At 47.9% G+C, this 20929-nt stretch overlaps 1 protein-coding gene across 1 annotated transcript; it reads left to right on the plus strand.

Annotated features, from left to right (window-relative positions):
* The first annotated feature begins 7527 nt into the window (after positions 1–7527).
* Grhpr (glyoxylate and hydroxypyruvate reductase) lies at positions 7528–18122 on the plus strand. Its single transcript, XM_026415109.2, has 9 exons — positions 7528–7678; positions 9425–9555; positions 10352–10424; positions 10949–11065; positions 12112–12200; positions 13670–13774; positions 14392–14527; positions 16036–16166; positions 17787–18122. The coding sequence occupies exons 1-9, from the start codon at positions 7596–7598 to the stop codon at positions 17906–17908; spliced, it is 987 nt and encodes a 328-aa protein (XP_026270894.1). The 5' UTR covers positions 7528–7595; the 3' UTR covers positions 17909–18122.
* The last annotated feature ends 2807 nt before the right edge of the window (positions 18123–20929 follow it).

Genomic DNA, 20929 nt, shown 5'->3' on the forward strand with positions numbered 1-20929 from the left:
CTCTGATATGCAGGAGCTGACTCACAATGGCGGCCAGGGGTGGGGGGGAGGGGGTCACCAGATGGAGGGATGGGGGGAAGGGAAGGGGGATGGGAAAGGGCACACAGTAGAATGAATTGAACATAATTTTCCTATGTTCATATGTGAATCCACCCCCAGTGTCACTCCACATCATGTACAACCACAAGAATGGGAAGTTATACTCCATGTATGTATGGCACATCAAAATACATTCTACATTTAGTTATTCATGTAGAACTAAAAAGAATAAATAAAATAAATGAATAAATGTTTAAAAAAAAGAATCTTGTGTGCCAGATATGCCAACCACAAACCCTAGGGGTATCCTAGGGGTCTGGGAGCTCAGAGAAAGGGTCTCCTAATCCAGCAGTGGGGGGGGGGCAGGTGCATTAAGAAGGACTTCCCAGAGGGGTGGAGGCCGGGCTGCATCCTGAAGCTCAGATAGAATTTAACTTGGTGAAGATGAAAAGGAGGGGGGTTCCCCTCTTTGAACAACTCTCCCTAAGGGACTTGTTTTCCTTTATATTAAAATGCATTTTAAGGGTAAAATAATTAAAGTGGTGATATTGGCAGTGAACTAGGCAGGCTGACTAATAAAGCTACATTGAGAGTCTAGAGAGAGAGACACAAGCAGATGCAAGAATTTAGTATGTAACAAAGATGACACTTCTTTTTTATTTTTTTATTAGTTCCAATTAGTTATACCTGACAGTAGAGCGTATTTTGGCACATTATACATAAATGGAGCATAACTTCTCATACTTCTGGTCATATATGGTTTAGAATCACACTGGTGGTGTGGTCATAGATGCACACAGGGTAATAATATCCGACTCGTTCTACTAAAAGATAGCACGTCTGTCTGTGGGGAGGACAGATCATTTGATAAATAACTTTGGGAGATATGAAATAACAATACACTGAAGAGGAATGATAATTAAACCAGTATGATATTAATATGTATGATAGCTCATAGGACAGAATATAAATTTTAGGAATAGATCCTAGTAGGCCCACATTTAGTATATGATAGTAGTAGAATTTCTGATTCTAAGAGGAACATGAATTATCTCATAAAAGGTATTGAACAATTCACTAGCTACTTGGAAAAAAAAAAAACAAAATTTCAAAAGTAAAAAAACTATAAAAGTACCAGGTTGAAAAAGCATGAGAAATGCATTTTTAAAACTAAACCCTAGCCAGGCGTAGTGGTACCTACCTGTAATCCCAGTGGCTCGGGAGGCTGAGGCAGGAGGATCTTGAGTTCAAAGCTAGCTCAGCAAAAGGGAAGTGCTAAGCAACTCAGTGAGACCCTGTCTCTAAATAAAATATAAAAAAAGGGCTGGGGATGTGGCTCAGTGGATGAGTGCCCCTGAGTTCAATCCCCAATATGCACCCCTCCAAAAAAAACCCTATACCCTATGTTTAAAAAGGCCTTTTTATATATAGCAATTTTAAAACAGCCCCCCCAAATTCTTCAATACTCTTCTCATCAAGAAATAGAATCTTGGGGCTGGGAATGTGGCTTAGTGGTGGAATACTCACCTAACATGCACAAGGTCCTGGGTTTGGTCCCTAGCATACAAAAATAATGGAAGACAGAAAGAAAGGGGAAAAAAAAGAAATGGTGTCTATGTCTTTTCTCCTTATTTGGATCCTGTGACTACTTGCCCCATAGAAAATGGCAGCAATGATATAGTACCCTTCCCAGGGCTCAGGCATTAAGACAATGAAGGCTTCCACCTCCTATCTCTTGAGATGGTCCATGCTTGGAACCCAGCCTCCAGGCTCTCAGGATGTCCAGGACACACAGAGAGGTTGTGTACAGGTGTTTACATCAAAAGTCCAGCCCAGGGTCCACTGCCAGCAAGTGTGAATGACCAGACATAAAAGTTTTATTTTGTTTGGTACCAGGGATTGAACTCAGGGGCACTCAGCCACTGAGCCACATCCCCAGCCCTATTTTGTATTTTATGTAGAGACAGGGTCTCACTGAGTTGCTTAGCACCTCACCTTTGCTGAGGCTGGCTTTGAACTCGAGACTCTCCTGCCTCAGCCTCCCAAGCCACTGTATTATGGCCTTTGATTGCCACCTTTGAATGACTCAGCCCAACTACCATTGATTACTCCTGAGTGAGAACCACTGGCTGAGCCCACCACCCCCAGGGCTATAAGAAGCAATAATCACATGATCACTGTTGCTTTAAGTCACTGTTTTGGGATAATTCATTATACATCAATAGATAACTGAGGGACTATGTATGACAAAGTCTAGAAGTCCTAAGAAGAAAAAGTTTCTGCATTAAAAAAATTAAAGCCGAGTGCGGTAGCACATACCTATAATCCCAGGGACTCCAGAGGCTGAGGCAGGAGGATCACAAGTTGGAGATCAGCCTGGGCAACTTAGAGAGACCTTGCTTCAAAATAAAAAATAAAAAGGGATGGGAATGTAGCTCAGTAGTAAAGTGCCCCAGGGTTCAATCCCCACTCCACTTGAAAAAAAAAAAAAAGTTAAAATCAGGGATTGGGATGGGGGTGTGTCTCGGTGGTAGAGTGCTTCCGTAGCATACATAATATTGAAGGACCTGGGTTTGATCCCCGGGGGGAAGGAAGGAAGGAAATTAACAAAATCATAGGACAAACAATGAAATGGGGAGAAAATCACATATTTGCAAATAAATGGATAATTTTTTGTACCAATAGTTCCTAAGACAGAGATACCCAGTTCATCTGAATAGGCAAAGGATATCAATGGATAGTTTATAAAGAAGGAAGTGGCTTTTAAATGTATGAAAAGTGCTCATCTTGGTCCAAAAGAGAGCCACAAATTAAATTACAATAGAATGCCATTAAAAATATTACACTGGAGAAATAGGTACTTTTAAATATTGCTGGTAGGAATGTAAATTGAACAATTTCTGTGAAAAACATGTCTGAAAGGCAAAATCTATCAAAATTTATAGTACACTTTTTTTTTTTTTTTTTTGGATTGAACCTAGGGACGCTTAACCACTGAGCCGTATCCTCAGCCCTTTTTATATTTTATTTAGAGACAGGGTCTCACTGAGTTGCTTAGCACCTCGATTTTGCTGAGGCTGGCTTTGAACTCCCAGTCCTCCTGCTTCAGCCTCCCAAGCTGCTGGAATTACAGGGGTGCACCACCACACCTGGCTCATACACATATTTTTTGACCCAGTAATTCTGCTTTTAGAAATTTATCTTACAAATGTGTTTATACATGTCCAAAATGATACGTGCCAAAGGCTCTTTGTTGGGGCATTGTAAAATAGGGAAAATGACCTAAGGGTACATTCAGAGGGTACTGTTCCTTATTTGTGGTTTTCCTACAGTGAAGTACCCTGCATCAATAAAAAGCATTAGGCATCATATACACTGATGTGGAATCACTTCCATGATATTCTGTTCAGTGAAAAAACAGGGTGATGCAGTGTGTATGCTACCATTTATGTGAATAAACATATGCATATTCCTATAAATACATTAAATATCTTTGAAAAGATGTACAAAAACTGAGAACAGGCCTGGTGGTGTGGTTCAGTGGTAGACTGCTTGCCTAGCAGGTGTGAGACCCTGGGTTCAATCCTCAGCACCACATAAAAAGATAAATAAATAAAATAAAGGTATTGTGTCCATCTACAACTAAAAATAAAAATAAAATAAAAACTGAGAAGAGTGTCTGCTTCTGGGCAGGGGGCAGAAGGCAGAGTAAGAGAGACACAATTTCCAACTTGTACCCTGGGTACCAGTGGGGACTTGTATTTTTTGCATTATTATCTATTCCTGAAATAAAGAAAACATTCATTTAAAAGTAGCTCTTGAATTCTGGTTAACTATTTGGAAAACATTAAGAAAAGCCTTGGGTGAAGGATGCAGCTCAGTGGTAAAGCACTTGCCTAACATCTGAGCATGAGGCCCTATATTTAATACCCCCAGCACAGCAAAAAAGATAAAACAAAATGAAAAATTCATATTAAGAAAAACCCCATTTCAGCTGGGCACAGTGATGCATGCCTGTAATCCCAGTGGCTTAGGAGGATCATGAGGTCAAAACCAGCCTCAGCAATTTAGCGAGGTGCTAAGCAACTCAGTGAGACTCTGTCTCTAAATAAAATACAAAACAAGGCTGGGGATATGACTCAGTAGTTGGGTGCCCCTGAGTTCAATCCCCAATACAAAGAAAGAAAGAAAGAAGAGAAAGAAAGAAAAGCCCCAGTTCACTAGGCATAGTGGTACATACTTGTAATTTCAGTGGTTTGGGAAGTAGACACAAGAGGATCCAAAGTCCGAGGAAAGCCCCAGCAACTTAGTGAGACCCTAAACAATTTAGTAAGACTACCTCAAGATTAAAAAATAAAAATAAAAAGGACTGAGGATGTAGCTCAATGGTAGAGTGTCCATGGGTTTGTTCTCCAGTGCCATGGGGAAAAAAATAAAAAGAAAATAAGAAAAGCCCTACATCAAACTATATATGCAAAATGTTCCAAAGGAGGTCAAGATTTAAATGTAAAAAGTAAAATTCTGAAAGTCCTCAGCACCACATAAACATAAATAAATAAATAAATAAAAGTATCATGCCACCTACAACTAAAAGTATTTTTAAAAAAATGACAGCCCCTTCAAGGGTTCCCCAATTTAATTCCTGGAATTCGCCCCTCACTCACTCCTTTACCCTTCCCACCTCCACAAGGTGGGCTATAGAGCCAGGGTGCAGGTCTTGAATTCTGTCTCTCAGTGGCTGTGTGACTTTAAGAAAAAGACTTTTACTGGTTTTGCCCTCAGCGTCCAGTGTGTAGGCACCTTACAGGTGTAGAACACGTTGACATTAGGGGATCACCACCAAAGGTGTTGGAGACAGTGACTAGAACTTACTAAGGGGTCCAAAAATATTGCTACTCATTATGAGGATTAGTTTCAGCCACTGAAGCCCAGGTCAGCCTCCTCCACTGACTCTGGCCTCCTGGGCCCTCGGCTGGCTATTCTGGCTCCATCCCTACTACCCAGTTGTACTTATTGAGCATCAGCAGTGTGCTTTGCCCTGGGGAAGGAACACGTAAACCTGTCATGTCCCCTCGTAGCCCTGGTGGACAGGCTTGTCCAGAGCCCAGTGCCCTTGCCTGTCCTTGGTGTGTGGAAGTGTTATGGGGAGTTGCTTCAGAAAACACTCTTAAGTCCAAATTCAAATCAATGAGAGCTTTATTTACCTGGCCTGGGACTGTCACCTGTAGAGTTGCTGTGGGAGAACAGCAACTTCCTGGCCTGTATCCTGGGAACTTAAAGATGAAAATCACAACAACTCAGGGGCTTTCCTTAGCGTCATGCAAGCAAGCCAGTCACAGAAATTAAAACAATAGTAAGTGGGACCTATGAGCCCTAAGCAGGACTGGAATTTTCCAGTTAGCAAGCAAGCAAGTACAGAAGCTGGAAAAAAGGTAATCAGCTTTGCAATTCAGTTAGCCACATTCCCAGGTTCTAGCAGGTGCTAGACAACAGTATCCTGAGTTTGAGCAGGGGTCATCGGGGCCGAGATTCTATTTCAAAGTCATGTAGACTCACAAGAGCACTCAAGCTCAGGATGTAGCTCACCATGACCACCGCTGCATCCTGATTAGGTACAATTTGTGGGGCAAAAAGTACAGAAAAACAATTTTTATAAGAAAACAGCTTTCATTTCAGTTTCTTAGAAACAGCTTTTGTAACCTTTTTTTTTTTTTTTCTTAATAGAAGGCAGCAAAATGGAGTCTTAGGCCTGTCTATGACAGTTCTTGCTTTATAATTGTTTCCCTTATCAAAATCTTATATCTATAATCTATATTTTTTTTTACTAATCTATAACTTATAACTTACACTCTTACTGATTTTATTGATTAGTTTACACCACAACAGAAGAAGCTGGGCTCAGATGACAACAGAGGACAGAGCCACAGGCTGCATTGTCCCCAGAAGGCCTGACTTGGGGACTGAAAACACTTGTTGTGTCAGTGTTGAATGTATTTCAGAAATTTTCTCCTAATTGGCTAGCAGCACAGATAAAGGTCAGTGGATAAGCATTTATTAATGTGTTACTTAGGGAGGGGGCAGGGTGAAGCTCTAGCAGGGACCCAGATGACCCAGGGATTTGCTGTGTGATCTCAAACTGGTAATGTCACCTCTCTGTGCATATCTCAGTTCTCTCATCTGGGCCTTCGTGAGGTATGTGGATTTTGATAAAATAGATGGAAAAGAGATTATTCATTCTATTACCCAGGCCTGGGAGCAATTAACTGAACAGCTTTTGGACAGAAATGAAACCAGCAGAGCTGAGGCCCTCCAGTTATCCAAATTGACTTCTTCTCCTGCAGCTCTGACCAGCTGCCATCTTGGGAATTGTTAATATTTGTTAAGTACCCAGTACAGGTGTTGTGTTGTTACAACAAGCCAGGAGGCAGCCACCACTATCATCCCCATTTTACAGAGGGGGAAACTGAAGTACACAGAAGTGAAGAACTTCTCACTGGTGGTAGAGTTGGGATTCAGACCCAGACTCAGGCTGGGTTCCCCAGCCTGAGTTCCTCGTGTCTCTCCTCATAGTCTTAAGTCTAAGAAGCACCTATTGTGGCATTGGGCCCATGCAAATGCTGCCTTGTGTAAAGTTACAATAACCCTGAACGGTGAGTTATCCCAATTTTGTGACTGAAGAAACGAGGCTTAGGGAGAAACATGAACTCACCAGGGTCAACCAGCTTGTAAGTGGCAGAGCCTGGATTCAGACCCAGGCCCATCTGACTACACACCGGTTCTGCACATGACCCCAAATGCTTGGCCCTGTTCCTGTGCATGTACTGCTTCTAGCCAGTCAGCAGGTGTTCAGCAAGCCTGGGTAGCCCCAGGAAGGGTTAAACTTCCCATCACAATTTTGGGTTCATATAGGGAATTGTTCCAAGTATTACAAGGGTTATTCCTATTGTCAGACTACCTCTTTGAAATTTTCTGAGAGTAAGAATATCAGGACAAGGTCAGTCCAGTATGTGTGACCAGAGGTCCTTGCCTGGAATAGTGTGGCCAGGATGGTACATACCTAACATAGGTATGTTCCATCCTGTGCCTAATGAAGTGGGGCTTTTCTTTCTTTTCTTTCTTTCTCTTCTTTCTTTCTTTGTATTGGGGATTGAACTCAGGGGCACCCAACTACTACTCAGTACCTTTATCTGACATCCACATACAAATCCACAGAGGACTCTGGGTGCCCCTCTACCCTCTCCAAACCCTAATCATGCCTGCCAGGCCCCCAGCCTCTGGGTCAGAGAATGTTCATGCTCAGCTGTCACTCCCGACCCCGACCGAAGCAGTCTCAGTGCCACTAGGGCAGGCAGGCACACACAGATGCACAAAGCACTGTGGAGCCCTAGAGTCCCATCCCCACGCACAGTTGCGAAACAGCTCCCTCCGCGCACTGCCAGCCCGCCCCGCCTCCAGCTCCGGCCACGCCCCCTCGATGCCCCGCCCAGGCCAGCGCCTCGGCTCCGCTCCTATTTCCGTCGCGGTGGGTCGGTCAGTGTCCGGCAGCTGCGGGTTGGATGAGGCTGGCGAGACTCATGAAGGTGTTCATTACTCGCAGGATCCCCCCCGAGGGCAGAGCCGCGCTCGCCCAGGCCACAGAGTAAGAGCTCCGAGCGCGGAGTCCCCCGCGGGGCGGGCCATCTTGGTAGGCGCCAGCGGCTGCGGAGCCTCTGTACCCCGGCCGGGCCGCGCTTGGCGGGTACCCGCCCCCAAGTCCCAGGCACCCTGCACGGGGTGACTCAGCGATCTCCAGGTGCTCCTTAGGAGGCGCCCCGAGCTGCGCTGGGCGGGCTGGTGGCGTCCTTGCGAGACCCCAATTGTTTATGGAAGTGGCTGAAGTGATACCAGGGACCAGACAGACAGGGCCTGGAGCTTGTGCTTTGGTCAGACTTTCCAGCTGTGTTCGGCCGGGTCAGGATTCGGGCTTTGGGGAGGCTTTGATTATCTTTTCTAGGGTCCAGCTCTTCCCGGGCTTCTAGCCAGAACTCAGGACCTGGCACTGGGCCAGTAGGAGGGACCCTGAGCGTTGGTCATCAGCCTTCTGAGAAGAGAGATTGCCCATGAGGCAAGGTCCATGCTGATAATTCTTTATCCTGTGAGGTTGGCTGATAGCAGGTGGGGTCAGAGACTAGTGGTGGTCACTGTACTGGCCACGTAGATGGTTGGCAGGGGACTTTGTTGACTCTTTTTCCATTGAACCACTTCTGTGGGCCAGCCTTGCCAGGTGCCTACATACGTAAACTTAATCCTTGTAACACTGTGAAGTTAGTATTATAATTTGTATTTTAGTAATTTAAAAGGTCAGAAGGGGTGAATACCTTGCCCAGAGTCACACTGCTCTAGATGATGGAGCTGGGTGACCACAGTCAGACATCTGCATCTTGCTGTGTTTGCACTTCAAGTATCAGATAGGGAAAAGGTGGGCACCCAGCCTCAGGAACCAATTCTAGGGAAAATGAGATTCGTTTTTGAATTCTGTTCAGTGTAACACAGCATCTGCTGAGGACCTGTTTTGTACTAAAGGGAGAAGAGGAAGGCCCCCCCCCCCCCAGTACCTTTGCCGTGCTCACATGGGGGTTCAGGTCAGGAGGTGCTGCTGCAGGGGTTGCTGGGAGGTGCCAGCAGCCATCCTGCATCTTGCTTACATACAGACTCCATTTATGTTGCCTGCACTGAATTCTTTTTTGGTCTTTTCATAGTACTGGGAATCAAACCCAGGGCCTTGAACATGCTACCACTGAGCTATGCCCCAAGCCCTGGCTGCCCTGGCTGGAAGGAGTACCCAGTTTCCAGGAGCTCTGTGGAAGCACACCCTAATGCTCCTCCTGGTTGATTGGCCTTGAACTTATCTTTCCTGGCAAAGTCTATGTTGGGAGTTTTGAGTTTCATGGACTCATAGAACAGAAAGAGCCCTAGACTCACATCCCCACACATAGCTGCTGAAACAGCTCCATTCGCACACCTCAGTGATCATTGAAGCCAGGCTCTATCCAATGCAGTAATACCCCCCCTCCCCATCCTACCCTATAATTGGCCCCCCAAAGGCCCCTGTGTGAGAAAACTCTTCTGGTGTTGAGCTGAGAACTGTCCCCAGGACTTTCCCCATTTCCACTTAGGCTCTGATCTGGGGGCCCAAGCCTTTGTTGGCTTCCTGTGCTCTGTGAGAGCCCTTCACTCCCACCCCAACCACTCAGTGGACACTTCTGAGGTCACCCATACCTGGCCCTGATTCGCCTGAGCCAGCCCCAGGCAGCCTGAAGCCAGAGCAAGCAGAAGATGATGCCTGCCAGTCTGAGAGGGGCTGGGGCCCTGCATCTCCTGAGTGGTTGGTCTTCCTTCCCTTCAGCTGCGAGGTGGAACAGTGGGATTCAGATGAGCCCATCCCCAGCAAGGAACTGGAGCGTCATGTGGTGGGGGCCCACGGCCTGCTCTGCCTCCTCTCTGATCGCGTGGACAAGGGTATCCTAGATGCTGCAGGTGTGTGCATGGATTCTGAGGCTGCCTCAGGCCTGTACATTCTGAGGGCCTCCCTTGCAGTGGTGACCAGAGGAGTAGTTGCTCCCATCTGGCTCTTGATGCCCTTCCTCCCTGCTCTGAGTCCCTGGGGGAGGCCCAAGGAGGGCAAAGACTGTAGGGTGGAGCCCATGAGGTAGGACTGGGGGGGGGCACTCAAGCTCCTGGGCCCTCCTCCCACCCCACCACAAACTTACTCTGTGACCTTGAGCAAGACCCTGCCCCTTTTGGGTCTGTGTGCAGCTCAGGGCCCAGCACCAACAGACATCTAGGATGTTTGCATGACCCATCCACAGGGAAGGTCACCATCCCCTGTGAAGTTGTGTTGTGGCATTTTAGAGGAGAAGATTTGACTCCAAGGCTGCCACATATGGAGAGACTCTTGTGAATCAGAGCAAGCCATTCAAGGCCCTGACCTTGCCCAGCTACCATCTCAGCACTCTCAGAAGTATCCATGGGGAGACCCTAGGGTGGCCGATGGAGATTCAAGGTCTCACTGAGTGGACAGTCCAGTGGGTCAAAGCAGGGGCCTTGGTGTCTGAGGCCCTGGTGGGAACCCCAGCTCTGCTGGTGACTGGGCCAGGACACAGCCTCCCTGAGCCATTGTGTGTGTTTGAAGATTTCCTGAGGAACAGAGATGCCAGGCTTTTCTCTTTGTCTAGGAAAATAATAACAAACAGGTGTCCCCTGGATAGTCCCCAGTGTTAAGGCTTTGAGTTCCGTGAGGAAAGACGCAAACAATGCATTTTCTGTACAACAGGGGCCAACCTCAAAGTCATCAGCACTCTGTCCGTGGGCGTCGACCACTTGGCTTTGGATGAAATCAAGAAGCGGTAAGGTAGCTGGGGCTCTGGAAGCATCCTGGAGTGAGGGCAACTCTCAAGAGAGTGAGAGCCATTTGTTTTTGCTCTTGACCATTCAGTGAGAATTTCAGGTGACATTTTATCCACAGGTACACCAGTCAGTTAAAAAAACTCAAGGTCAGAAACAGTGGGTACCTCTGATATCACCCTTTCATGTTTGTTAAACCTTTTGTGATCCTCACAACTCCCCTAGAAGTAGAAAATGCAAGTGTTATTATTATGTTCTTTTCCAATGAGGAAATTCAGAAAGATTAAGTAGTTACTGGCCCCAGACTTTAAACTCCAATCTTCCATTTTCATATCCCTCCTAACGTGGGAGATAACCCAAATGGGAATGAGGACTAACAAACAGTTCCTTAGTGCTCATTTACAATTCTGAGCTTCCTGGTAGGCAGAGCAAAGAAGGAACAAAACAACATCATGGACATGACCCTTCAGTAGACATTGGTGAAGGTGCTCAAGGCGGATGTTACCACCAGATGTTTGATTCCTAGTGGGATCCGGGTGGGCTACACCCCAGATGTTCTGACAGATGCCACTGCAGAACTTGCCGTCTCTCTGCTACTCACCACCTGCCGCCGGTTGCCAGAGGCCATGGAGGAAGTAAAGAAGTGAGTGATTCTTGGCGGGAAAGTGGGCTGTGCTCAGCAGCTGGCTCTGAGCACTGCAGTTAGCCTAGCCTAGATGTGCTCTTGGTGCAGGTTGTGCCCCAGCTAATGAGGGGAGAGGACTCAGCAGAGCTGCAGCCTACAGGGCCTGTGGTAAAGTCGGGGGGAAGAGGGTACCTAAGGCTGGTGAGGGCGTGGGAGCAGATCAGGGCTGGCATCGCAGGGTGGCAGGTGGAGTCCTCTTGTGCACTGGGTGATGCTGAGCACCCAGGATGCCCAAATCAAGAAGCTCAGAGGGCTGAAATGGTCTCATAATCCTTTGGGGAGCCACATCTGACCACATTACCACGAGGCTCATGGATTTTCAGTGTTAGGAACAGGGTGCCACTCCAGACCTGCAGAGGGTGCCATGTGGAGTACACCGTGGGTTCCATCCACCTTCATAAAGGCCAGAATTGTGGCCTGTGGGTTCCCGATGAGGGACTCCACTCTGCACCTCTAGAGTCGGGGAAGGCATTCAGGAGCAGGAGTGGTGGGAGCATGGGCAGAGGTATACGTGCAGACCCCCATAGAAGGTGGCTAGGACGCAGGCCAAGCGGGGGACGTGGCTGAGTTCACAAGGTGCTGAGTGTCTTCTCACTGTCCTGTCAGGGAGTCAGCACCTTCACTCACAGTGGTGGCTCAAGCTAGGGCAACAGGGACACTGTGGCTTTACTGAGAGAATGTGATCTAGAATCCCAGATCCCAGTTCCCTGGCAGTGTGACCTCAGGCAAATTACTCTTTCCAGTTTCCCCATGTGCAAAAGGGACCAGAGCCTCTGAGGCCTGGGAGCCCTCAATTTCTGTGTCCCCTGGTGGCTTTAAGGAAGGAGTGGTCCCTATGGCATTCTCACAGTGCTGAGTGGTTGGGATGTCACCCATCCCACATGCAGTCGTTTGACCTGGAGGCAGGTTTAAATCTGGGACCACAGCAGGGGTGCTGGTGTGTGAGTCCCAGTGGGCCCTTGTCTTGCCCAAGGCCAGGCCCTCACCCTCTTTCCTCCTTGCAGTGGTGGCTGGACCTCGTGGAAACCCCTATGGATGTGTGGCTACGGACTCACGCAGAGCACCGTGGGCATCGTGGGGCTGGGGCGCATAGGTAAGACTCCCCCCGACACACCTGCCTGCTCTTCCCTTGGCAGCTGTACCCAGTGCCTGGTGCCCCACACCTCAATGCCAGGGGTCCTTCTTGGAAAGGCTGCCTGAACTGCATGCTGTCAGGCCACTTTGCCTGCTGTAGGGACATCTGTGATGAGAAGACACAACTTCACAGAACACAGGCAAAGGAATCCATAAATAAAATCAGGACACACTATGTGTTAGAAGCCAGGGTTCCTGAGACTTCTAAGAACAGATGAAGGCTGGGGATATAGCTCAGTTGGTAGAGTGCTTGCCTTGCAGGCACAAGGCCCTAGATTCAATCCCCAGCACCACAGGAAAAAAAACAAAACAAAACAGATGAAGGTACTGGGGAGGCTCAGGCAGGAGGATTGCAAATCCAAGGCCAATGTGGACAATTCAGCAAGACTCTGTCTCAAATAAATAATAGCTGGGTGTAGTGGCATGTGCCTGTAATCTCAGTGACTCAGGAGCCTGAAGCAGGATTTCAAGTTAGAGGCCAGTCTCAACAATTTTAATGAGACCTTATTTCAAAATAAAAATATAAAAAAGTTTGGGGATGTGGCTCAGTGGTAAAATACCCCTGGGTTCAATCCCCAGTACTGCAAATTAAAAAAAAAAAAAAAAAAAAAAAAGGTGATTACAGATGCTGGTTGGGGCTTTGAGGAGTGGTTTACTATGGGAAAGCCTGTGCTCCCCCAGACCTGGGTTCTCTAAGGCACTGACTTATGAAGCCTTCTCAGGAACCACAGGGCTCATTGGGCAGAGTTTATTTGCCACTCTACAGGTACAGCAGAGCCACTTTTCTTCCAGTGGCTCCTATTTGGAGAAGTCTAACAGGAAGGTAGCTGTCAGTGGTTCATTATCCTCCTGGTGCAGGGGTGAAGGGTGGGGAGTGTGGATAACCTGTCTGGAGCAAGCTGGAGAGTTGCACGGAGGAGCCCAGCAACTTTGGGGCATATTCCATTTTGAAAATCCAACTGCCCAAGCCTGTCTCAGCAGTAGCATATTTGAAAAGGTCTTAAAGGTTAAAGCAAGTTGGCAGTTGGACAAACCACCAAACAGTCTAGACTGCATTGGCAGAAGCAGTGGATCTAAAGGGAGGGAGGAGACCACTTGCCAGGCATCTCCTGGTTTGCCAGGTGTAGTCCTTGGAGAAGGTTCACAAATGGCCCTCAAGATGACTGGGCCATGTGAAGACAGCATAAGCCAGTCACAGCCACAGAGGAGCTATGGCACTGCTTCCAGATCCCTGAAGGTAGTGGGCTGGCTGGGGCTTGTTACACCTAGACAACCCTGAGCTCTGATAAGACAGGAACAGTTAACATGGGAGCGTACTGATAAAAGGCCCTACTTCTGAGGGTCTCCTGTCCATGGAGCTGCTGGGTGCTGCCCCTGCCCTCTGAAGGGTAGGGAACAAGCTGTGGACTCTTGACTCATTTCCTCTAGGTCAGGCCATTGCACAGCGTCTGAAACCATTTGGTGTCCAGAGATTTCTGTACACAGGGCGCCAGCCCAAGCCTCAGGAAGCAGCAGAACTCCAGGCGGAATTTGGTAAGTAAAACCTCGATTCCACAGGAGCCAGCTGTGCTGCTGTTGGGGGAGAGTGGGTTCTTTTCTTCAATGATGGCATTGGCAGGTGAGATGCAGGGGTTCCCGGTGGTCTGGGGACTGTGTGGCCTGGTGTGTTATCTTCCTCCTCTGGGCACAGGACATTCAGGGGGTGCAGGGCATTCCCTCCACCCATGGGCAGAACCATGGGATGTGCAGGGCTGAAGAGTTGCTGAGCACTTTGTTTCCTTATCCTTAATCTGGCGATCCTCAACCCAGGCTGCATATGTGCCTGGTCCAGGTGGGTTCAGTTCCTGAAGGGAGGGGGTGCTGCACAGCGTGGTGAGCAGAGGGCAGGCTGGATCTCAACCATTCCTCCCCCTTGGCACATCCAGCCTGAAAGTGGTGAAATCCAGAGTAGCCCAGATCCTGTTGTGTGACCTTGAATAAGCTCCTGCCCCTGTCTGGCCATTCCCCACCTGTAAGACTAATAGAGCTGTCCAGGTAGATCAAGGCCTTCAGGAAGTGTCTTGGGAAGTTCTGTTTTGGGGATTGAAGGTACACCATCTTGCTGTCCCTAACCTGGACACAGCCTCTGATGGAGCTCTGCCCATCTCCAGTGCCCATTGCCCAACTGGCCGCGGAGTCTGACTTCGTCGTCGTGGCCTGCTCCTTAACCGCTGCAACTAAGGGCCTCTGCAACAGGGATTTCTTCCAGAAGATGAAGAAAACTGCCGTGTTTGTCAACATCAGCAGGTAGCCTAAGGCACCGGGCATCCCTGGGTCACCCAGGAGGCCTGGAGAGGGGATTCCCCCATGGCTGCTGTAGTCTGGGGTTTTATTCCCTGTGGGTTGTTGATGAGAGCTCAGGCTGAGCTTGCCAGTCTCCATAAACCAACCGATGGACCAACAACTCAGAAACATAGTTAAGGCCACGCAGCAGGATAGGAAGAAAAGCAGTCAGACAGGATAGGAAGAAAAGCAGTCAGAGCCACACAGTGGTGTGGCTCGGGGAGTGAAGGCCTGATATTGGCAGCCCGTCACCAGGGATCCTGAGGCAGGTCTTTCCCTACCACAAAGAGTTGGGCTTTCTGATCTGGATGGCTTCTTGGAGGCTGACCTCCCACACTGCTGAGCCTGCCAGGAGCTCAGTGATGGTTTGAACCTTCTTACTTCTGTGGAGTCACACCCTAAAACTCCTCCTGTCTCCCCCACATATCCCCAGGTGTGCCTTCAGGTAACTGGGCATATACTAGGGCAGACCTCCCTTCTCTGCCAGTCTAACCCCTTCCCGGTTGATACCCTTTGAACCTTTTAAATCAGTTTGGAGGAAGGAATTGGATGAGGGTTCATGCACCCCAAAAGTGTTTGTAGTTTCCAGTGTTTAGCTACACAGAAGTGCAAGGTGTAAGAATCAAGGATTTGTGCTGGTGGCCAATGGTAGCCCTGCCTGCCATTTACTGAGCACCCATGTGTGTCAGGACTGTGCAGGGGACTGTATTACAATACTCCTCAGTGCACATGTATGATTTAATGCCTTCTAAAGTTGCTAGAAATTCAGTTCTTTCCTTCTGTAGTGGCTCACTTTGATGGACGCAGTTTGGTATCTATTCATTTCTCTGCCCTTGTTTGGGCAGGTACCTGATGGCACGCTGTGGTTCTCAGTGGGTGGTCTGGGGCCAGCCTGATTAGAAACACCGCCAAGAAGGCCAAAACAAATGCAGACTTCTGGGCCCTGTTTATGCCATAGTGAATATAAGAAAGCTTTAATCCTTCCAACACTCCTGGGAGCTAGATGGTATTCTGTCTTACAGAGGAGGAGCCTGAAGTTCAGAGAAGTGCAACGCTTCACTAGGGTCACGTAGCTAGAAAGTGTCAGGATTAGGGTTTCTCTGAGTATAAGATCTGTATTCCTGCTGGGTGCCATGGTACATACCTGTAATTCCAAAGACTTGGGAGGCTGAGGCAGGATGATCATAAGTTTCAAGGACAGCCTCAGCAAAACCCTATCTCAAGTAAAAAGAGCTGGGGGTGTAGCTCAGTGGTAGAGTACTCCTATGTTCAATCCCCAGTTATGCCAAAAGAAAAAAAAAATGGAAAAAAGAAAAAGACTTCCTGTAAGTGTACTCTAAGATATATTGCTTTAAAAGTCACTACCAAGTGCTAGGTTAGTGGAAAAATTCATATTGTGGGTTGTTCTGCCCTAAAAGTGGCTTGGAAGGAGGGAGCATTGGGGCACCCATATCACCAACTGTCATCTACAGGGGAGATGTTGTAAACCAGGATGACCTGTACCAGGCTTTGGCCAGTGGTCAGATTGCAGCTGCTGGACTGGACGTGACGACCCCGGAACCATTGCCTACAAACCACCCACTCCTGACCCTGAAGAACTGTGGTAAGGACCCTGCATTCCACACACTCATCACTGCCTGGTGGGCCCAGTGTTTAGAGGTGGTCATGTGGGCTGGGTGTGAAGCTACGTGAGCAGTGCTGAACACAAGGGGCACAGCCAAACTCCATTCATGTTCAGGCTATTAGTGACTCTTTGTCCCTAAAGGAGAATGGGTGGATTTGTTAAGACGAACAGTGGATTGGCTTTATATCTTACCCCAACCTCCATGGGTAAATCCCACTACTATAAATTGTTATTCCCAGTGTATGAGAAATAAGTAATGACAATACTAGTATTTAAAACTGGTACCAGTTATAAAGCTGTTCTCTCAGCAAAGACTCCCTTCTCTGTTCTGCTTTGTGGGCAGGGCAGGGCCTCTGTATACCCCATTTCTCCTGTGCCCTCTGGTGCTGCCAGGTTCGTCAGTATGGGGCACTGGATGCCGGCTTCCTCTTGCCTTCCCATCTGCCTGCCTGCCTGCCTGGAGTGGCTTGTGAAACTTCTTGCCCTGGCATCAGGAGAATCATTTCTGGGGCCTCACCAGTCAGTGGCACCCCAGGAGTCTGAGTTTTAGCTCCTAGGGCCCTTCCTTCAGTCTTCTGCATTTCAGCAATCCCACCCTTCCCCCTAACTTCTGGCAGTCGCTATCTGGGAAACTGAGTGCAGTGGTTCTCATGCTTTGCTGGTCACCTAGAGGGACTGAGCCAACACAGGTTGCTGGGCCCCACCCCAAGGGGTTCTGGGTAGCAGGTCTTGGCTTGGGTCTGAGACTGTGCATACCCCTAACAGATTCACAGATGACACCAATGCTGCTGGTCTTGGTACCATCCTTAGAGAACCACAGCCTTAGTGCATGCTTTCTGCCTCTCCAGCTACCTAGTTAACAACTCATACCTAGTAGCAATTCTTCATAGTTCTCTGATCAGACAGAGCTGTGGTTTCTGCCTCCAGACTCACTGAGTGGTCAGGGCTGTGGGTTGTCCATTCACATTCCAGAATGGAAATGCAAACAAGTCCTTCACGGTCTTCCCAATGAATGTTCTCATTATTGAATTCCTCAGAAATTCTACTTTCCCCACCCCCATGCCAGCCTGCAAGGAACACTGCTGTAATGTCAGGGCTGTTGCTCTGAGCCAGAAAACTGGCCCCTTTCCCTCAGGTCTGGAGCCAGCTCAGCACCCTGGGTACTGCTTCAAAAGGAATTCTTCAGGGACAAAAGACTTCACTTGCTCTGAGTGGGGTTGAGGGTTGGGTCAAAAGCCTTGTGGCATCCCTTCAAGGGTCACAGGGTGTGGGTGGAGAGTCCTAAGCTCCTGAGCTAAGTTGGTGACTGGTTTCACCATCTAGTGACCAAAAGGGTGGGTCTAGATGGGCACCAAGGCCCCTTACACCTTGCCCTGGTTGTGTTTAGGCTACAAAATCTGCTCATCCCCCTGTGTCTGGTTTCAGTAGCCTCTGCCCCTTTCTGTTACTGTGAACCCCAGGCCTGGGGGAGTGACAGGAGGGAAGGCAAACAGAAGAACACTGAGGCAGGTTCTCCGTTTCCTTCTTACTGGAAAATCCATGCCATGGAAGGAGACCTGACTTACAGTCTTGAGCTGTCCTTATCTCCTCTTTTTCTAGTCATCCTGCCCCACATAGGCAGTGCCACCTACAGAACTCGCAACACCATGTCCTTGTTGGCGGCTAACAACTTGCTAGCTGGCCTGAGAGGGGAGCCAATGCCCAGTGAACTCAAGCTATAGCCAGACAAGAGACTTTACGACCGAAGCCACAGTGCCCTGTGGTTCTACTGGACACACCCGGCTGGATTTGGACCCACAGGCAAGAGCCACGGGGAAGTCTGCTCTGTACTGATCCTGCCAGGGCAGACTGGTGCTGCCAGTTGTGCTTGCCTCTTGTGCTTTGATACACCTGAGCCAAAAGCATGTAATTCTATTATTAAATAATTTTCTGAGAGACTGTCTCAGCCTGTGACTGGCAGAAGCTAACAAAAGGACAATCTGCTTACCTTTGCTAATTCGGGGCATCTAATGAGCTACCTGTTTCCCACCCCAGCCCTCACCTGGGTATTTTAATGTTTAGATCCTGCCTTAATTTCTTCCCTCATCCCTCACCAAGCACAGCCCAGTTAACCATGGCACCTGAACCTGACACCTAGATCATCAGAGAAATTAAAGAGAACATATGGCAAAGGAGAGTTAATTGGAAGAAAGGATTGGGCAGGTCACCACTCACTTCTTTTCTTGGAGAGAGTAATTGGAGGCTGGTGAGTTTCCTAATTTCAAAATTTGTTTCTGCATCAACAATTTGCTTCTTTTGTTCATCTTGTGCTTTACCCCCCAGGTAGTTAGGATTTGTTGTTTTGGTATTGGGGATGAACCCAGGGGTGCTCTATCATTAAGCAACATCCCAGGCTCTTTTAATTTTGAGACAGGGATTTACTAAATTGCCTAGGTTGGCCCTGAACTTGAGAGATCCTTCTGCCTTAGCCTCCTGAATTGCAGGTGTGTGCAATGGGAGCCTGGCTAGATGTTCTTTTTTTTTGGGGGGGGGGGCGGGGGTACCAGGGGCTTGAACCAATTGAGCCACATCTCCAGACTCTTTTGTTTTAGTTTGAGACAGGGTCTTGCTAAGTTGCTTAGGACTTCACTAAATTGCTGAGACTGGCTTTGAACTTGTGATCCTCCTGCCTCAGCCTTCCAAATTGCTGGGGTTACAGGCCTGCACTACTGTGCCTGGCTAGATGTGCTTTTTAATCAACCTTTACTCACTGTTTCCTAAGGCCAGGCCACTAGGGCTGTTGCCAAAGTCCTGCTTTGTGCTGAATCAGCTTCTAGCTCTTCCCCAGCCAAGCCATGCTGGCAAATGGAGATTTCAACTTGAGAGGCAGGTACAGAACAAAGTCCATGGTTGAGCTGGTCCTCGAGAATAAGTGGGTGGACTGAGAATGAAAGCTCATCCAAGTCCACAGCTCAAAGACATGAAGGGCTGGAGAAAGCAGAAGGAATAATTTGAGTGGAATGACCCAATTACTGTTATTGATTGACAATATTATTATATAGAGGGCTCAGTTTTAAAAAGTACTAGTCAAAGCAGGGCTAACAGAGAAATAACTACCACTTCCCTATTTTGTTTCAACCTTAACAACTTAAGCAAGGAAAAAGAATACATAATTACAGACATAAATATGACAAATTTTTTATTTCAAAATCTCAATTTTTGACCAGCATAGCACCACTGACATGGGTGCCCTGATGAACTTAATGATGTGATCACCAGAAGAGATTCTACATGATTATGCCAGGCTGTGATTAAGGCTAACCAATCAAAACTCAGGTCCCCAACACCAGATAATCCAGGTACAAACTCCAGATCATAGGAACCCAGGGACTGGTTTTCAGGGAACGTTAGGATTATTTTTTAAGTGCTACAGCATGTCGAGGGACACTGGCCTGCAAGCTCGCTTCTCACATGTAGAAACTAAGAGGTAGATGAGATTCCAGGTTCCATCCAGCAGTGGAGAGGCAAGGCTCCAGGAGTGTCAGAGGCAGGCCCCAAAGCAAAGTACACTTATGCCTGAGCAGGGACAAGAGGACAGGCTCCTGGCAGCACCTCCTCAAAATGGAAGGCAAGGAGGGCTGCACTGTTCTGCCAGTGTCACTGGCTTCTTGCCCTAGGCCCAGGCAGGGCCTCCTGTTCTCCATGCTGACCCATCTGACTCCTCACAGGATGTGGGTCCTATGTCACATGGTGGTGGTAGCTGTAGAACCCCTTACAACTTGTTGGATAAGGACTGCTGACAATGAGCCACATGTAGAACTGGATTTCACAGGTGACCCCATATCCTCCAATGGTGTCTTTCCCACGTCTGCTCAAAAGGAAAAGTCACAGGTTTCCCTTTGAGCTTTCCTCTCAGGGAATCAGTTCCTAAGAGATGCCAAGCCCTCTGTGAACATTATGGGCTTATCCACAGATTTATAACTGCACACACTATATTATTAAGAGGAGAAGACACGTTCAGTTTTGTTTTAGGTGACACATAAATACTTAGTTTTCTAAACATAAGAACTGAATAAATTCTCTGAATTATGCACAAAAATGGTTTAGTATCTCTGAGAAAGCCATATTAAAAAAATAAAATGAACTCATGTTCATGCATGAACTGAACTGAGTTCTACAGAGATGCATGAACCTGTGCTGTTTCCCCTGGTTTATGTGAGCCAGTATGTGGCCTGATACAGGTGCCACCAACAGCCCCCGATGGCATGGTGTCAGAGGACAGCAAGGTGAAGCTGGGCAAGTGAGACAAGAAGGCCCAGAAAAGCCCTGGGCATTGACCCAAATGGGCAAGTGAGACAAGAAGGCCCAGAAAGGCCCTGGGCAGTGACCCAAATGTTTCTCCCAACAGTTCTGAATGCTCCTGGTGACTTCTGTGCTATGGACTGCCTTACTCTCATACAGAGCATGGAAAATACTAGTCCATGAACACTACCACATTTGGATTTCAAACTACACTCAGTATTCAGTTGGGAGAACAAACTAAAAGTTTAGGGTCTATACTTTTAAAGTATGGTATATAACAATAATAAAACCCATGGAGGGGTGGCATTATTTTTGGTTAGTTTATAACTGAAAACAGGAATCTAGGCCTGGGAGGGATGCCATAGTGGGTATAGGAAGAAAGGAAGCAGAGAACAGGCTTGTCCGAGGGTGGGATGCGTCAGGCTGGACTGGCCTTTGAGGTCTGGATGGAGCAAAAGGTA

The sequence above is a fragment of the Urocitellus parryii genome, chromosome 4 (assembly GCF_045843805.1).
Source record: "Urocitellus parryii isolate mUroPar1 chromosome 4, mUroPar1.hap1, whole genome shotgun sequence".
NCBI lineage: Eukaryota > Metazoa > Chordata > Mammalia > Rodentia > Sciuridae > Urocitellus > Urocitellus parryii.

Coding starts and splice junctions, on each gene's coding strand:
- Grhpr (XM_026415109.2), top strand. CDS start 7,596: ATGAGGCTGGCGAGACTCATGAAGGTGTTCATTACTCGCAGGATCCCC. Junction 13,775..14,391: donor AGAACTCCAGGCGGAATTTG/GTAAGTAAAACC, acceptor GCCCATCTCCAG/TGCCCATTGCCCAACTGGCC. Junction 16,167..17,786: donor CCTGACCCTGAAGAACTGTG/GTAAGGACCCTG, acceptor CTCTTTTTCTAG/TCATCCTGCCCCACATAGGC.